This window comes from Mchenga conophoros, linkage group LG16 (genome assembly GCF_057382185.1).
Source record: "Mchenga conophoros isolate Kocher_MC1m ecotype Shallow Benthic linkage group LG16, M_conophoros_male_GT1.1, whole genome shotgun sequence".
NCBI lineage: Eukaryota > Metazoa > Chordata > Actinopteri > Cichliformes > Cichlidae > Mchenga > Mchenga conophoros.
In genome coordinates this window covers 2,288,128-2,303,002 of record NC_140541.1, presented here as the reverse complement: position 1 = coordinate 2,303,002, position 14,875 = coordinate 2,288,128, and the positions used below count along the sequence as shown (strand labels likewise).

General features: G+C 44.1%; 1 protein-coding gene and 1 long non-coding RNA gene across 3 annotated transcripts in view; one reads left to right on the top strand and one right to left on the bottom strand.

The window, feature by feature from the left end:
- The window catches only part of LOC146556079 (uncharacterized), a 77,368-nt gene extending 62,789 nt beyond the window's left edge, over positions 1–14,579 (top strand). The window contains exons 2-4 of one of the 2 annotated variants that reach the window (XR_014889074.1): positions 13,034–13,121; positions 13,823–13,980; positions 14,406–14,579. This is a non-coding gene — a long non-coding RNA (uncharacterized LOC146556079). Of the gene's footprint in view, positions 1–13,033; positions 13,122–13,822; positions 14,030–14,405 lie in introns of those variants that run through there. The other variant, XR_014889073.1, reaches the window with a different exon arrangement.
- On the bottom strand, positions 9,358–10,545 carry LOC146556080 (trace amine-associated receptor 4-like). Its single transcript, XM_085248623.1, has 2 exons — positions 10,337–10,545; positions 9,358–10,171 (listed from the first exon to the last, which is right to left on the bottom strand). Exons 1-2 carry the CDS (start codon positions 10,498–10,500, stop codon positions 9,358–9,360), a joined length of 978 nt encoding a protein of 325 aa, XP_085104749.1. The 5' UTR covers positions 10,501–10,545.
- Positions 14,580–14,875: the final 296 nt, after the last annotated feature.

Sequence of the window (14,875 nt, the reverse complement as noted above, 5' to 3'; positions counted from 1 at the left end):
CTGACGGCTGCGTGGCCCCTGCAGCAGCAGGTGAGACGGAGGCTGGACCAGACGAGGCTGAAGCGGAGGCTGGGCCAGGCGAGGCTGAAGCAGAGGCTGGGCCAGGCGACGCTGATGATGCTGAATCTGGACCAGGCGACGGCGTGGGTGAAGCAGAGGCTGGACCAGGCGAAGCTGATGATGCTGGAGCTGGACCAGGCGACGGCGTGGGTGAAGACACGGAGGCTGCAGCTGGCGAGGATGAAGACACGGAGGCTGCAGCTGGCGAGGATGAAGACACGGAGGCTGCAGCTGGCGGCGGCATGGAAGCTAGAGACGGAGGCGCTGCAGCAGGCGGCGGCGGCGTGGATGAAACTGCTGCTGCAAGCGTGGATGAGGCTGCTGGTGGAGCAGCTGGTGGCTGGACGGGCTCTTCGGGCCCTCCAGCTGACGAGGAAGAGGAAGAAGGCTGGACGGGCTCCTCGGGCCCTCCAGCTGACGAGGAAGCGGAAGGAGGCTTGATGGGCTCCTCGGGCCCTCCAGCTGACGAGGAAGCAGAAGGAGGCTGGACGGGCTCCTCGGGCCCTCCAGCTGACGAGGAAGCGGATGGAGGCTGGACCGGATCCTCGGGCCCTCCAGCTGACGAGGAAGCGGAAGGAGGCTGGACGGGCTCCTCGGGCCCTCCAGCTGACGAGGAAGAGGAAGGAGGCTGGACGGGCTCCTCGGGCCCTCCAGCTGACGAGGAAGCGGAAGGAGGCTGGACGGGCTCCTCGGGCCCTCCAGCTGACGAGGAAGCGGAAGGAGGCTGGACGGGCTCCTCGGGCCCTCCAGCATGGGCCTCTGGCAGGGACAGAACAAAACCAGCAGGCACACGGGCCTCTGGCAGGTACAGATCAGAACCAGCAGGCACGGTGGCCTCTGGCAAACACATAGCAGACTGCAGCTGCTCAGGCAGCGACAGCCGGGTGCAGTCCTCAGCTGGCTTCTTAACCTCCAGGGGTCCAGAGTCTGCTGGGGGCTTAAACCCAGCCTCTGGGGAGGCCCTGGAGTGCATCTCAGTCTCAGAACTAGCCCGCTCTTGAGGAAAGTTTGCAAGATTGTTTGGTTTGTATCTCTGCCTGGAACGAATGGGTGAACAATAGTTTCTTTCGGATTGAACTGGCCTAGCTGGTTGTACAGGAGGAGTTGGTGAAGATGATGGCTGAACAGGTGGCTGTGCTGAGGGCGACTGAAGTAAAGGTTGAGACAATAATGGTGGGGAAGTTGGAGACTGAACGGAGGATAAGGCTAATGATTCTTCTGCCAACTGGGCTACTGACTGGGCTATGGATTGTAACATGGTTTGTAATAAGTCTGGCTGTGACTGTAATTGAGCTGTGGATTGTGAGGCTGAATGTGGTGGAGGTGGCAACTGGGCTTCTGGCCGGGCGGCTAACTGGGCTTCTGGCCGGGTGGCTAACTGAGCTTGAGGCGATAAACAGTCTTTGTCCTGTGCCGTACATAACATTACCCCTGAGTAAACAGTCCCACAGTTCAGACCAATAATATTGTCCTGTCCACTCACCACAGCCGGCCGCTCAGAAATCCCCAGGTCCGACTGTGGCGAGGAGCGTCGGCAGCGTGAGCGCCGTTTCCCCCTTAAAGGCTGGACCGACGGGCCGGGCAGAACATCCTCTGTCGGACCGGGCAGTGAAGCATGAGTTGCAGGGTGGGTGGTAGCAGCCGGGGGGTGAAGACGGAGCTCGTTCAGAATGAAATTCTGTGCGAGTGGGTGAAGTGAGCTGAGCAGCCAGGGGAGACCAGAAACCAAGCGCTGTAGCCGATTAGCCACGGCTTGGCGAAATTCTCTCCCCTCGTGCTCCAGCCAAACGTTAATTAATTTGTCCACAGAGTAAACAATATCCTCCCGGAGCTCCTTGGGCGGGTTGAATGCTGCTGGGTCCATAGTGGCCGGTTCGTACTGTCACGGCTGGGAAGGCGAGCCGTGTGGTGTGGAGGAAGGAGGACCCAAGATGCAGGCAGTGGATGAAAATGCTAGTGAAGTTTATTTACAAGGTCTAGTGGCAAACAAGCAGTGGGGCATGACAAATAACTGAAGACACCTAAACTGGGAGAACTAAAAATAACAGACCTGGGAGCATACGACAAAGGGATGAGAAGCAGAGAGACGCAGATGAGGAACAGGACACTGTGGAACACAGGGTAACACAGACTGATACGGAGTAACACAGACGAACCGGCAACAGGCAGGAGAACACACAGGGCTTAAATAAACACACCAGCAATCAGGGGATGAGAGACAGGAGGGCAACACGGCTGGGAGGAATCAGAGCTGACGGGACAGGGGAAACGTAAACTGAACACACTCACATCAGACAGAGACCTTCACAATAAAACAGGAAACTAACAGACAGAGAACCAGACAGGACACTGAACTTGACAGGCGGACTCATAAGTAGACACAATAACACCATGGACAGACAGAGGGAACACAGAGAAGTGGGAGCCGGCAGGCAAAGAACAGAAACCTAACAAATGGCAAAATCACAACAGAATACATACTCGGAATGAACAAAAGCATAAGGAAACACAAAACACTGAGTCCTCAGACTCAGGACCATGACAGTTGTGTAATTGCTACAGAATAATTTATGTTATACTTTGTTATTGCTACAGAAGAATATTTATTTTATTATTTTACATTTACAATTTTTTTTCCTGGGGACCCTGTGACACCCCATTGAAGAGCCGTAGGCTGGATCTCTTAAGATCTCACTGCTGGGTTTGTAAGGCCATGTTACTCCTAAATTTCTATCTTGTTCAAAGAGAAGATATAAAACAAAGTTCTAAGCTAATCAACCTTAGTGTTCTCCTTTTTTAAAAAGAAACGATAAGAGAATCGATAAAGAATCAAATCGTTAAACAGAATCGAAAATGAAATCGGAATCATGAAAATCTTATCAATACCCATCCCTACCGGCAACCATAGTCAATTGTCTTCCAGGGGCCAGAGCAGGCGACATTGAGGGAAATTTAAAACTGCTGGCTAAGGGTAAACGTAAATTCAGTAAAATCATAATTCACGTCGGCACTAATGACACCCGGTTACGCCAATCGGAGGTTACTAAAATCAATATTGAATCGGTGTGTAACTTTGCCAAAACAATGTGGGACTCTGTAGTTTTCTCTGGTCCCCTCCCCAATCAGACCAGGAGTGACATGTTTAGCCGCATGTTCTCCTTAAATTGCTGGCTGTCTGAGTGGTGTCCCAGAAATGATGTGGGCTTCATAGATAATTGGCAAACCTTCTGGAGGAAACCTGGTCTTGTTAGGAGAGACGGCATCCATCCCACTTTGGATGGAGCAGCTCTCATTTCTAGAAATATGGACAAATTTATTAAAATTTATTTATTATTTGGGACCAGGAAGCAGAGTTGCAGTCTTACACGCCTCTCTGCAGCTTCTCTCCTCCTGCTACCCCCCCAAAACCCATCTCCATAGAGACTGTGTCAAATTCAAATTCAAATTCAAATTCAAATTTTTATTTGTCACGTACACAGTCATACACAGTACGATATGTAGTGAAATACTTGGACAACTGCTCGTGACCTAAAGAAAACAAAAAAGGAAAAGGCTATGAATAAGATAGGAAATAAATATGAAAAATTAAAAAGGGTAAATTTAACTAGGAAAGAATAAAATATAAATTAAGGTTAAAAATGAAATAACTGTACAACACACTGGGAAAGAATAAGATAAAATATATAAATTAAATTGAAAATAAAATAACTGTACAACAAAATACACAATATAGAACTATATAAGAATGTATGAACAAAATACACAAGAAGTATAAATAAATATATACACAATAACAGCAGCAGTGATTTAAGTGATGAAGTGAAAACAATGTCCAGAATGTCCAGTGTGTGTGTAAGAACTATATGTGTGGGTCAGTACTGTGTGGTGGTGTGATTGTGACTGAGAGACCGTATCGCCTGCGGGAAGAAGCTCCTCCTCAGTCTCTCTGTGTTGGTCTTCAGGGAGCGGAATCGCTTTCCTGACCTCAGCAGAGAGAACAGTCTGTTGTTGGGATGGCTGAGGTCCTTCACGATCTTCCTGGCCTTGGTCCAGCACCGCCTGCTGTAGATTGAGTGCAGGTCAGGGAGCTCGGAGCGGATGGTGCGCTCAGCTGATCGCACAACCCTCTGTAGAGCTCGTCTGTCCTGCATGGTGCTGTTCCCGAACCAGGTTAAGATGTTTCCCGTCAGGATGCTCTCTATGGTGCACGAGTAAAAGTTCCTGAGCACCTTGGAGGGCAGTTGGAAGTCTCTCAAGCGTCTGAGGTGGTAGAGACGCTGACGAGCCTTTTTCACCACGGAGTTGATGTGACAGGACCATGACAGGTCCTGCGTGATGTGAACTCCGAGGTATTTGAAGCTGTCCACTCTCTCCACTGGGCACTCGTTGATGACGGGGGTCTGGTAGTTCCTCTCCTGCTTAGTGCTGAAGTCCACTATCAGCTCCTTTGTCTTACTGACGTTTAGAAGGAGGTTGTTCCTCTGGCACCAGTTCTCCAGATTCCTAATCTCCTTCAGGTAGGCCGTCTCGTTGTTATCAGAGATCAGGCCCACCACGACGGTGTCGTCAGCAAACTTGATGATGGTGGTGGAGCTGGTAGTGGCCACGCAGTCATATGTGTACAGAGAGTACAGCAGGGGGCTCAGAACACACCCCTGGGGGGCTCCAGTGCTGAGAGTGGTGGAGGCTGAGACATGTCCGCCCATCCTTACTGCCTGTGGTCTGCCAGTTAGGAAGTTGGAGATCCACTGACACATAGATGAGCTGAGTCCCAGATGCTCCAGCTTGGTAGTGAGTGTGGAGGGAATTATGGTGTTAAATGCAGAGCTGTAGTCTATGAAGAGCATTTTAACATAATTCCCCCTTCTAATGTCCAAGTGAGTGAGTGATGTGTGGAGGAGATGAGAGATGGCATCGTCTGTGGAACGATTTGGACGGTAAGCGAACTGTAGTGGGTCCAGTGTGTCTGGTAGTGAAGAAATGATGAAGTCTCTGACCAGGCGTTCAAAACACTTCATCACTACTGAGGTGAGGGCTACAGGGCGATAGTCATTGAGAGAAGCAGGGTGGGGTTTCTTCGGGACAGGAACAATGATGGACTCTTTGAAGCATGTGGGGATCACCGACTGAGATAAAGAGATGTTGAATATCTCCGTGAACACAGGAGCTAGCTGGTATGCGCAGTCTCTTAGGATACGACCTGGGATGCCGTCTGGTCCTGCTGCTTTCCTGGTGTTCACTCTCTTGAAGGCTCTCCTTACTTCATGCTCGGAGATGACGAGCACGTTTCCGGTGCTGGCAGTATCTTCCTGTCTGCAGCCGTTAGCGCCGCTAGCACTAGCATCGTTGGAGTCCTTAGCTGCAGCCTCGAAGCGAGCATAGAAAGTGTTCAGCTCGTCTGCCAGAGTCACGGCCGCGTTCGTCATACCGGTTGTTGGTGCTTTATAGTCCGTTATTGTCCTTAGTCCCAGCAAATACAGAAACAACATTAAAGAAAAACAACTGTCTAACAGACAGCATAGCCGAATTCAAGGCAACACATAACAATAATCAGTCAATTGCAATTTGTTTCATAGAAAACCCATTTAAGTGCTTAAATAAATAAAAGTGTTTAAAAAAAAAAACAGTTTTCGAACCGGAGTTCTACTTGCGGTGAGAACGCCGCCGAACAAAGTAATTTTTTAATCGCGGAAACGATCGACTCGTTACTGACAACTAAAAGGTTGCTTTTGGTAGATGTTAAGGACACTTACTGCTGAGGTGATACAATTTTATAGATGAATGGAGGGGAGAAAACGCTTTGTTTTCCAACGCCGTTCTAAACGCCATCAGCTTACAGCCACAGAAGAGGTCGAACCCGAAAGTATCCCTCCACAGCCAGTTTTCATACTTGCCACGACGTGGAAGGAGCAAATCAGGAGAGGGGCCTCAAATCAGCTGACGTGGGTCATGTGACAATGCGTAGGTGATATGGGTTACACCATTCCTACAAAACTGCTCAAAGAAATCCTGCCATTAATTAATTCTTCGACCTTAAATATGATCAATCTATCGCTAATAATCAGCTATGTACCACAGGCCTTCAAGCTGGCTGTAGTTAAACCTTTACTCAAAAAGCATCTCTAGACCCAGCAGTCTTAGCTAATTATAGGCCAATCTCCAACCTTCCTTTCATATCAAACATCCTTGAAAGAGTAGTTGTCAAACACCTAACAGATCATCTGCAGAGGAATGGCATATTTGAAGAGTTTCAGTCAGGTTTCAGAGCTCATCACAGCACAGAAACAGCTTTAGTGAAGGTTACAAATGATCTTCTTATGGCCTCTGACAGTGGACTCATCTCTGTGCTTGTCCTGCTAGACCTCAGTGCAGCGTTCGATACTGTCGACCATAATATCCTATTAGAGCGATTAGAACATGCTGTAGGTATTACAGGTACTGTGCTGCAGTGGTTTGTATCATATCTATCTATTAGACTCCAGTTTGTCATGTAAATGGAGAGTCCTCTTCACACACTGAGGTTAATTATGGAGTTCCACAGGGTTCAGTGCTAGGACCAATTCTGTTTACATTATACATGCTTTCCTTAGGCAGTATCATTAGAAGACATAGCATACATTTACACTGCTATGCAGATGACACCCAGCTCTATCTGTCCATGAAGCCAGATAACACACACCAATGAGTTAAACTGCAGGAATGTCTTAAAGACATAAAGACCTGGATGGCCGCTAACTTTCTGCTTCTTAATTCAGATCAAACTGAGGTTATTGTACTCGGCCCTGAAAAGCTTAGAAATATGGTATCTAAGCAGATTCTTACTCTGGATGGCATTACCTTGGCCTCCAGTAACACTGTGAGGAACCTTGGAGTCATTTTTGACCAGGACATGTCCTTCAACGCATATATTAAACAAATATGTAAGACTGCTTTCTTCCATTTGTGCAACATCTCTAAAATATCCTGTCTCTTAGTGACGCTGAAAAACTAGTTCATGCATTTATTACTTCCAGGCTGGACGACTGTAATTCATTATTATCAGGATGTCCTAAAAACTCACTGAAAAGCCTTCAGTTAATTCAAAATCCTGCTCCTCACATACAAGGTCTTACATAATCAGGCCCCATCTTATCTTAATGACCTTATTGTACTATATCACCCTATTAGAGCACTTCGCTCTCGCTCTGCAGGCCTACTTGTTGTTCCTAGAGTATTTAAATAGACGTAGGCTGCCGGGGATTCCCATGACGCATTGAGTTTTTCCTTTCCAGTCACCTTTCTCACTCACTATGTATTAATAGATCTCTTTGCATTGAATCATACCTGTTATTAATCTGTGTCTCTCTTCCACAGCATGTCTTTATCCTGTCTTCCTTCTCTCACCCCAACCAATCACAGCAGATGGCCCCGCCCCTCCCTGAGCCTGGTTCTGCTGGAGGTTTTTTCCTGTTAAAAGGGAGTTTTTCCTTCCAACTGTCGCCAAAGTGCTTGCTCATAGGGGGCAGTGTTGGTCAAGTTACTTGAAAAAAGTCATCAGTAACTAATTACTGATTACCTCCCCAAAAAAGTAATCCCGTTACTTTACTGATTACTTATTTTCAAAAGTAATTAATTACTTAGTTACTTAGTTACTTTTTAAAAACACGATTTACAACCTGAAGAGGTGATAAAGTGATAGATCTTTCAGCCCAATTCTACTTTTTCTGCATAATCCATCATACAAAATGTAATCAAATGGAAAAGTCTCTTTTTTTAAACTTGTTTTATCAGTTTTAATCTTTTAACTTTATGCATCAAGCAAAGATTTAATTATATGCAACATTCTCTGACTTGAATAAATTAGTTTAACATTTAAACCTATTTTCTACACATTCCAGCACATAAAATAAAATATTTTTTGTGTTTACACTCACTCTTTCAAATAGATGCAAGTAAAACACAGCAGAAAATAAATAAAGTCAAAGACTCAGCGGTCCTGTTGCTCTATTTTCACCTGTAAAGCAGGACTGGCGTAGGCGGAGGTTTACCCTGGTGCAGGTGTGCCGCGGTCAGTTGAAGAATCCACGAGTTTCTCTCCCATTATGTCGTTGCGCACTCAGTGCTTGCTTGGAAGTTTAGGGGGGTTTTTCGCTGTAAAAAGAAGTTTTCTTCCCATGCACGTTGGACGCTAATGTTTTTGTCACTTTTTATGGAATCAAACTCAAAATAAGGTCAGTACTTCCACGCTTTAAACGCTGCACGCTCATACTCTCTCCCACAATCGATATGTGATCCATTGTTGATCTGCACACAGCTGTTGTCACTAACGGCGCACTCGCTTACGTCACTGTCGTGAGACATTCTCGCAAAAAATCACGGTTTTAGTAATGCAGTGAGGCAGCGTTCCTACGGGAAAGTAACGGTAATCTAATTACAGTTTTTGCAATAGTAATCCCTTACTTTACTCGTTACTTGAAAAAAGTAATCAGATTACAGTAACGCATTACAAGTAACGCATTACTGCCCATCTCTGATAGGGGGTCATGTGATTGTTGGGTTTTTCTCTGTATCTATTATTGTAGGGTCTACTGTACAATATAAAGTGTCTTGAGGCGACTGCTGTTGTGATTTGGTGCTATATAAATAAAACTGAATTGAATGTCTGCCACGGATGTGTATAGGCACTGCTAATGTTAGCATGAACAGATAAGTCCTGCAAGCTTGGAAGTTGTAGTGGGCTGAGCTAACTCTTGTCCCACCTGTTTATATTTCGTTATGGGAGCTGGAGTGGGCAAGTTATTTGCTTGGAGGTCTATCTTTTTGCTTTTCACTGTCAGACACAACGCAGCAACACACTACTTATATGTGCATACATTTTTTTCTACGGTGACTACAAAAAATAGTGCACAGTAAAAGAGTAAAAATGTGTTAACTACACATTAATTAAACATTTTGTGCTTTGGGCAAACAAGTGAAAATGAACAGTACTCTATGTTTGTTAGCCTAACATAAAAATGTAAAGACATACTACATATGCACTACAAAGGCTTTTTTCCACTCTGTTCACATTACTTCATCTATTATTTAAAGAATCATCAACAAGAAAAAATGCAGCTGTCATTGTAAAGGACTTCGGCTTTGGGTCTTTTCAAAACATATAAGAAAACCAATGAGTACTTTATTAGTTGTGAGTAGTTTATTTATTTGTGTGTGTGTTTGTGTGCGCGCGCGCGTGCATGTGTGTGTGTGTGTGTGTGCGCATGTGTGTGTGTGTGTGTGTGTTTGTTTGTGTGTGATGAAGAGTTTCAAAATCTTGGTCTAACGCATGGTGACTTTAGAAGAGTCAGGCTGCAGTATCTGAAGAGTAACAATGACTTTTATAGATTTTCTGAACCAGGGGTAGAAAAAGACATATATAATGGGGTTCAGACATGAGTTAAAGTAGGCTAAGCATAGAACAAATGTCAGTGATGAAGCACTTGGCAAGCTGTCTTGGCCTGTGAGAGCCACACAGTAATATGGACACATACATATAAGAAACACAACAACAACAATACCAAGAGTCCAGGCTGCTTTCAGCTCCGATTTCTTTGCAGTTACTGTTACTGATCGCTGGTGAGTGACTGCAAGCTGAGACCTCATGGCACGAGCCTGAGACACAGCCACCACAAACACTCTCAGATACAAAACTACAATCACAGTAAAGGGAACAATAAAGGAAAAAGTAACATCAACAAGTCCTGCGATGTAATTAATGACAAAGACACACTCTCCAATGCAAGAGTTATACCTGCCTGGTTGCTCCAGGTTATCCATCAGAATCAGACTTTGAAAGATGACAGAACAGATCCAACACAAACAGACAACAATTTTAACTCTTTGTTGTGTGATCTTGGTGGAGTAATGCAGAGGGTAACAAATAGCCAAATATCGATCAACAGATATGATCACCATGGTTCCTATGGAGGCCGAGGTGATGACATATGCTAGGTATTGATACAGAGTGCACATGATGTCACCGAGGAACCAGCAGCCATCTATCAGCACAATTTGGAAGAACAAGAGGAGGCCCACACAGAAATCAGCGACAGCCAGAGAAAGGAGCAGGAGGTTGGTGGGGCTGTGGAGCTGCCTGAATAGGGAGAGAAAACACAATATTTTATATTTAGTTTTCTCTATCAAGTGTTATTCAAATTGAAGTATATAGTGCAGAGGCTTAAAAAGAAAAGAAATACTATCTGTGAAAAGAAATGTCTTTCTTACTGCTTGAGATCAATTCAGTTTGATATCTTTCTACCTGAAATGTGAGACGGAGATGATGACCAACAGGTTAAGAATCACAGTAAGCAGAGAAATGAAGGACAGCAAAATATAAGTCAGCATGATCTCAAAGTGTGGACGCCTGGGCCTCATGCAGGAGGTGTTAAAGAGTTGTTGAAAGCAGAGTTCAGTTTCCTCCATCACTGCTGGAAGAACGGCAAACTGAACTAAAATGTGTCTGTCGTCTTTATATTCATCCTCCCCTCCTTCTTCCACACCTCTGTTGTTGTTGCTGGTGTGGTTTTTCTATTCCTGTAATATACTGTGTGACAGCATACTGTCACCTCATAGTAAAACAGTTCTCAATTTCTGGTCCACTGGGGCTTTTCTGTGGTGCTTTTCCCCCCCACGTGTTCTTACTTACTTCCATAGTCCAGTGATATGAATATTAGGTGAGTACCATTGAGTGGATGATGGCAAACTGTCATTTATCCTGAAAGGGAAGGCTGAGTGGTTAAGGCTTGACAGTTGGACCTAATCGGCTCCCTTGACCTGCTCTGAAGGTCCTCTGAGAGCTGGAAGGTCACTGCAACCAGGGTGACAAAGCCCTAAAACTGGCTAAGAAGTTATAATGTGCTGCCTCTCTGTTTGCTTTGTGAGGGTTCAGAGGAGATTCGGGAGTTTACAATACGGCTGCCCCTCCCCGAGCCTAGTTCTACTGGAGGTTTTTTCGAATTAAATTGAGTTTTTTCTTCCCATTGTAGGCACGTGCTTGCACATAGGTGTTTGTGTGATTGGTGGGCCTTATGTGTATCGTTATAGGGTCTTTATCTTGAAAGTCAAGAAGGCTCAGCAGCGGCTGTAATACGTGAGGAGGCAGAGGAAATTCTGCATGTTGGCCAAAATCCTCAGCAGGTTCTACAGCTGTATTGTAGAGCCCACACTGACCAGCTGCATCACTGCATGGTACAGCAGCACTACTGACATTGACCGCAAATGCCTGCAGAGAGTGATAACAACTGCAGAGAAGATCACCAGAAGTACGCTGCCCTCTCTCCAGAGCATCTACCATTGCAGAGTCCAGAGGAGAGCTGCCTCCACCCTCAAAGACCCCACACACCCCAACATGGACTGTTCCAACACGTTCTCACTCCCAACTCGTCAAACGTGTGACGCATGGTCAGGCTCCCTCTGCTGCACTTATGGACGCGCAGGTACCCCCCTCGCGTTGGGAATTGACGTGAAGGGTCCTCCGATTGAAGAGATTGCCGCGGAAGTGCCTGTTGTCGGTATATTTAGACATTTTCCAAATCACATTGTAGTGACGTATACAGAACACAATAAATTATATAATGTAAACAACTACCTGAAAAACAGGTAGAACGATACTTTTGTATCGTTTGTTGCATTTATGGAGGGAGTGATGTATGCTGGGTAATGGCACAGCTAGCTACTGGGTGACTTTATTCACCCGCTTCGGCTGTTATCAGTCCATACAATGGGCGTTATTAGCACAAATCAGTCCCATAGATATGGGCCATCTCCTGCTAGATTGTTCAGAAGGTTGTTCTCATCCATCCAGATGGAGGATCACTAACAGGAGCGTGGAAGACTCCAGAATCCACTCTGGCTGCAATCCGGTGGATATGCAGTGGGTACAGGTAAGACCATTTAAACGGACAGCATTTATAGACTGACTATTAAAAGTCAGCGAGTGTCAGTAATGTTAATGTGGTTATGTTAGTAATACACAGAGTGCTAATATAACAGCTTTAAGATGCATTTGTAGATATTATTACGTGTTTTACCGTCTTTATGGTGCTAGCTTAAAGTTACGGTGTAAACGTTAGCTTATATTGGAGGAAAGCTGTTACTGGTTAAACGATGTTAGCACAGAAATATTAGCTTCTGTCATGACTGATGAAGTTACTAGTTAATAAAGTTTCCAGTAAAGTGTTTATTCGCAGCCACAGACTGACAGCAAATATCTCGATTAGCTTCAGTGCATCTATAATAAATATGTGCAAGTTTCAGTGCTTCGTTTAAACTGTATGATACTTATACTGACCCAGGGTCAGTGTAAAATACAATCCTAGCTGTGTGAACAAAGCCTGGCTCCTTTAATCCTGCATGACAAACCTCAGGATGCAGGTTATTATTACTCTTTCCTGCTGGCACACCTGTCACACCTGAGAGTCAGCTAGAAACGTACAGTGACGTGGACATCATGCAAAGACTGCCAGACTCTGTAATACTGCAAATGATCAGTGACTCAGGTTATCACTGAACTTTAAACGGCACCTCTGTGTCTCTGTGTGCTGAACATCTAGGATTGAGTCAGGCTGCATTGACTGTGGGACTTTAATGTTTTAAAAGCAGGTTGAAGACGGCTCAGAAACATTTGAAGATTAAAATTCAGCATTATGGCTGCTGGTGGTTTGTAAAGCCTCTACTCAGCTGTATTTTTGTTACTAATTCATGTTTGTTGTTGTTTAACACAGATTTCAGAAGAGCAAAGATGCTTAATAGTTTAACTAGATTTCATTTGTCAGTGTGGGACTGCTGAGTCACCTGAAGAACTCATTTCATTCATTCTCCACATGATGTTCATTTACAGAAATGTTTCACAGGAACTGATTCCTCCCAAAGGGTGAACTAGTGTGTTTCCATAGATTACCTCTGTATGAATGTACTTTTAAATGAAGGCAAGTGTTTGTCCTTTTTTGTTCCTCAGGTACAGTACGTGATATCAAGGGCAGGCGGTCAACACTGGGGACAAGAAGCAGACGTACTTCCAAGAGGGAGCTGCAGTGAGGTCAGAGGTCAGAATCTGAAACAGCTCAGGTTTATATTTTAGAGGTTATAAAAAATCAAAATGTATTTATGAAGAAACCTTTAAATAATAGTCATAATTCTGATTATTATAAGAAATATCAAACATGTAAGTGGATTTTCTGTTACACATATTGTGTTAGACCTGCAATAAACTGGCAGCCTGTCTTTGTCCTGTATCAGCTGGGATAGGCTTCATCCTCCCGCAACCCTGAATTGGATACATTGTATTCCAATTATGTAATCTGATCATTTACAAACTCAAGGTATCTAATCAAAATGTAAGTAATAATTATAAAATGGGAAAGCAGAAATAAGTGTGACATAAATGTAAATGTGTGAGCTGACATAGAGGACAGCTACATGTAGTCTGAAAAACCTTTGTTGTCAAGTTTGCAGGTATATCAGCACGAGACATTCTTACATAGAAGAGACATTAAAGTCTCTAACTCAGTGAAGCATTATTGGTCCCATCTGTTTGGATAAATATAGTAAGTTGATGTTTGTCCATTTATTGACACATTTTCTTAAGTGCTTATCCAGCTCAGGATCACAGTGGAGCTGCAGCTGGATATGTTCACTAAATAAACCTTACAAAAGTTAACAATAAACCTGCATCCATGTACGTTGTTGTCCACAGGATGTGGAACATGTTAATAAATGTTTGTGTTTATGCCTGTGTCTTTCACAGGAGGCGCTGGAAGGTTTCCCTAATAGTTCCTGGTGAATCAAAGCAGAACCATAAAGGTTGCTGGACTGCATGATGGCCTTACCCCTGAGCAGTCATCCTGTTAAAGGAGGAACCAGTTAGAAGCTGTTTTCAAAGTAGCTGAGCAGATTTCATCTCAAGTAAGCAATTAACTGTTTGTTCATCTGTTCTGCCACTTAAAGAGCATTTAAGGACGTCTTTTGAATGTCCAGTTGAATTAATTCTACTGGCTCTCATGGTCATTTGTTATTATAGACATATTTTTCATGTTCATCCAGCTATTTAGTAAATTCTATCTATTTAGTAATATCCGTGAGCTATAAAATGTAATATAAATATAAAAATATCTAAATATCTCCTGTCTTTTATATTTTAATGATGTAAGTCTGTTATCGTGTTACATTAGCATTCCTCACATATCAATGAGATGCTGTACAGTACAATCCTACTGACACAGCAGAGGGATAACGACGGCTATTCAACATCGTTACATGACACATTCGAGCTGCATGACGCAGACAAAGTGGCTAAATCATCTTTTTGTGGTTTATTGTCTTCAAACCAGCAGACAAAGCCGATTGCAGAAGATGTCGGAGAAGAACTTCAGGCCGTGGACTGAAAAGGTATTTTTTTCTTGTTATCAAAAGACATTTGGAGTGGCAGCTTCTACAACTGGTTGTGCTAAAGTAAAGCTTACAGTCTAAGAAATCACAGTGTTGATATTCAGCACAAAGAGAAAAGCTCACTTGTTTGAATTTATTTACAATCATAGTTTTATAAATTGTGACTGTAAACAGCTTTTACAGCTGTGATATTGTTTGACACTCGATATCAGGTTTAATTTAAAGGTTTCTGTGTCCCAATGAGCCATTTACACTGACCAGTGTCAGTTTAACTGTAACACATTCATTATTTAGATTCAACAAAGAAATAACTGAATGTAAAAATGGCAGCCCTCAGGCAGGTTTATAGAGATACATGCATGCATTATGAAATTTATGTATCCCAGATAATTGTTATTCATCTAGTCATGGC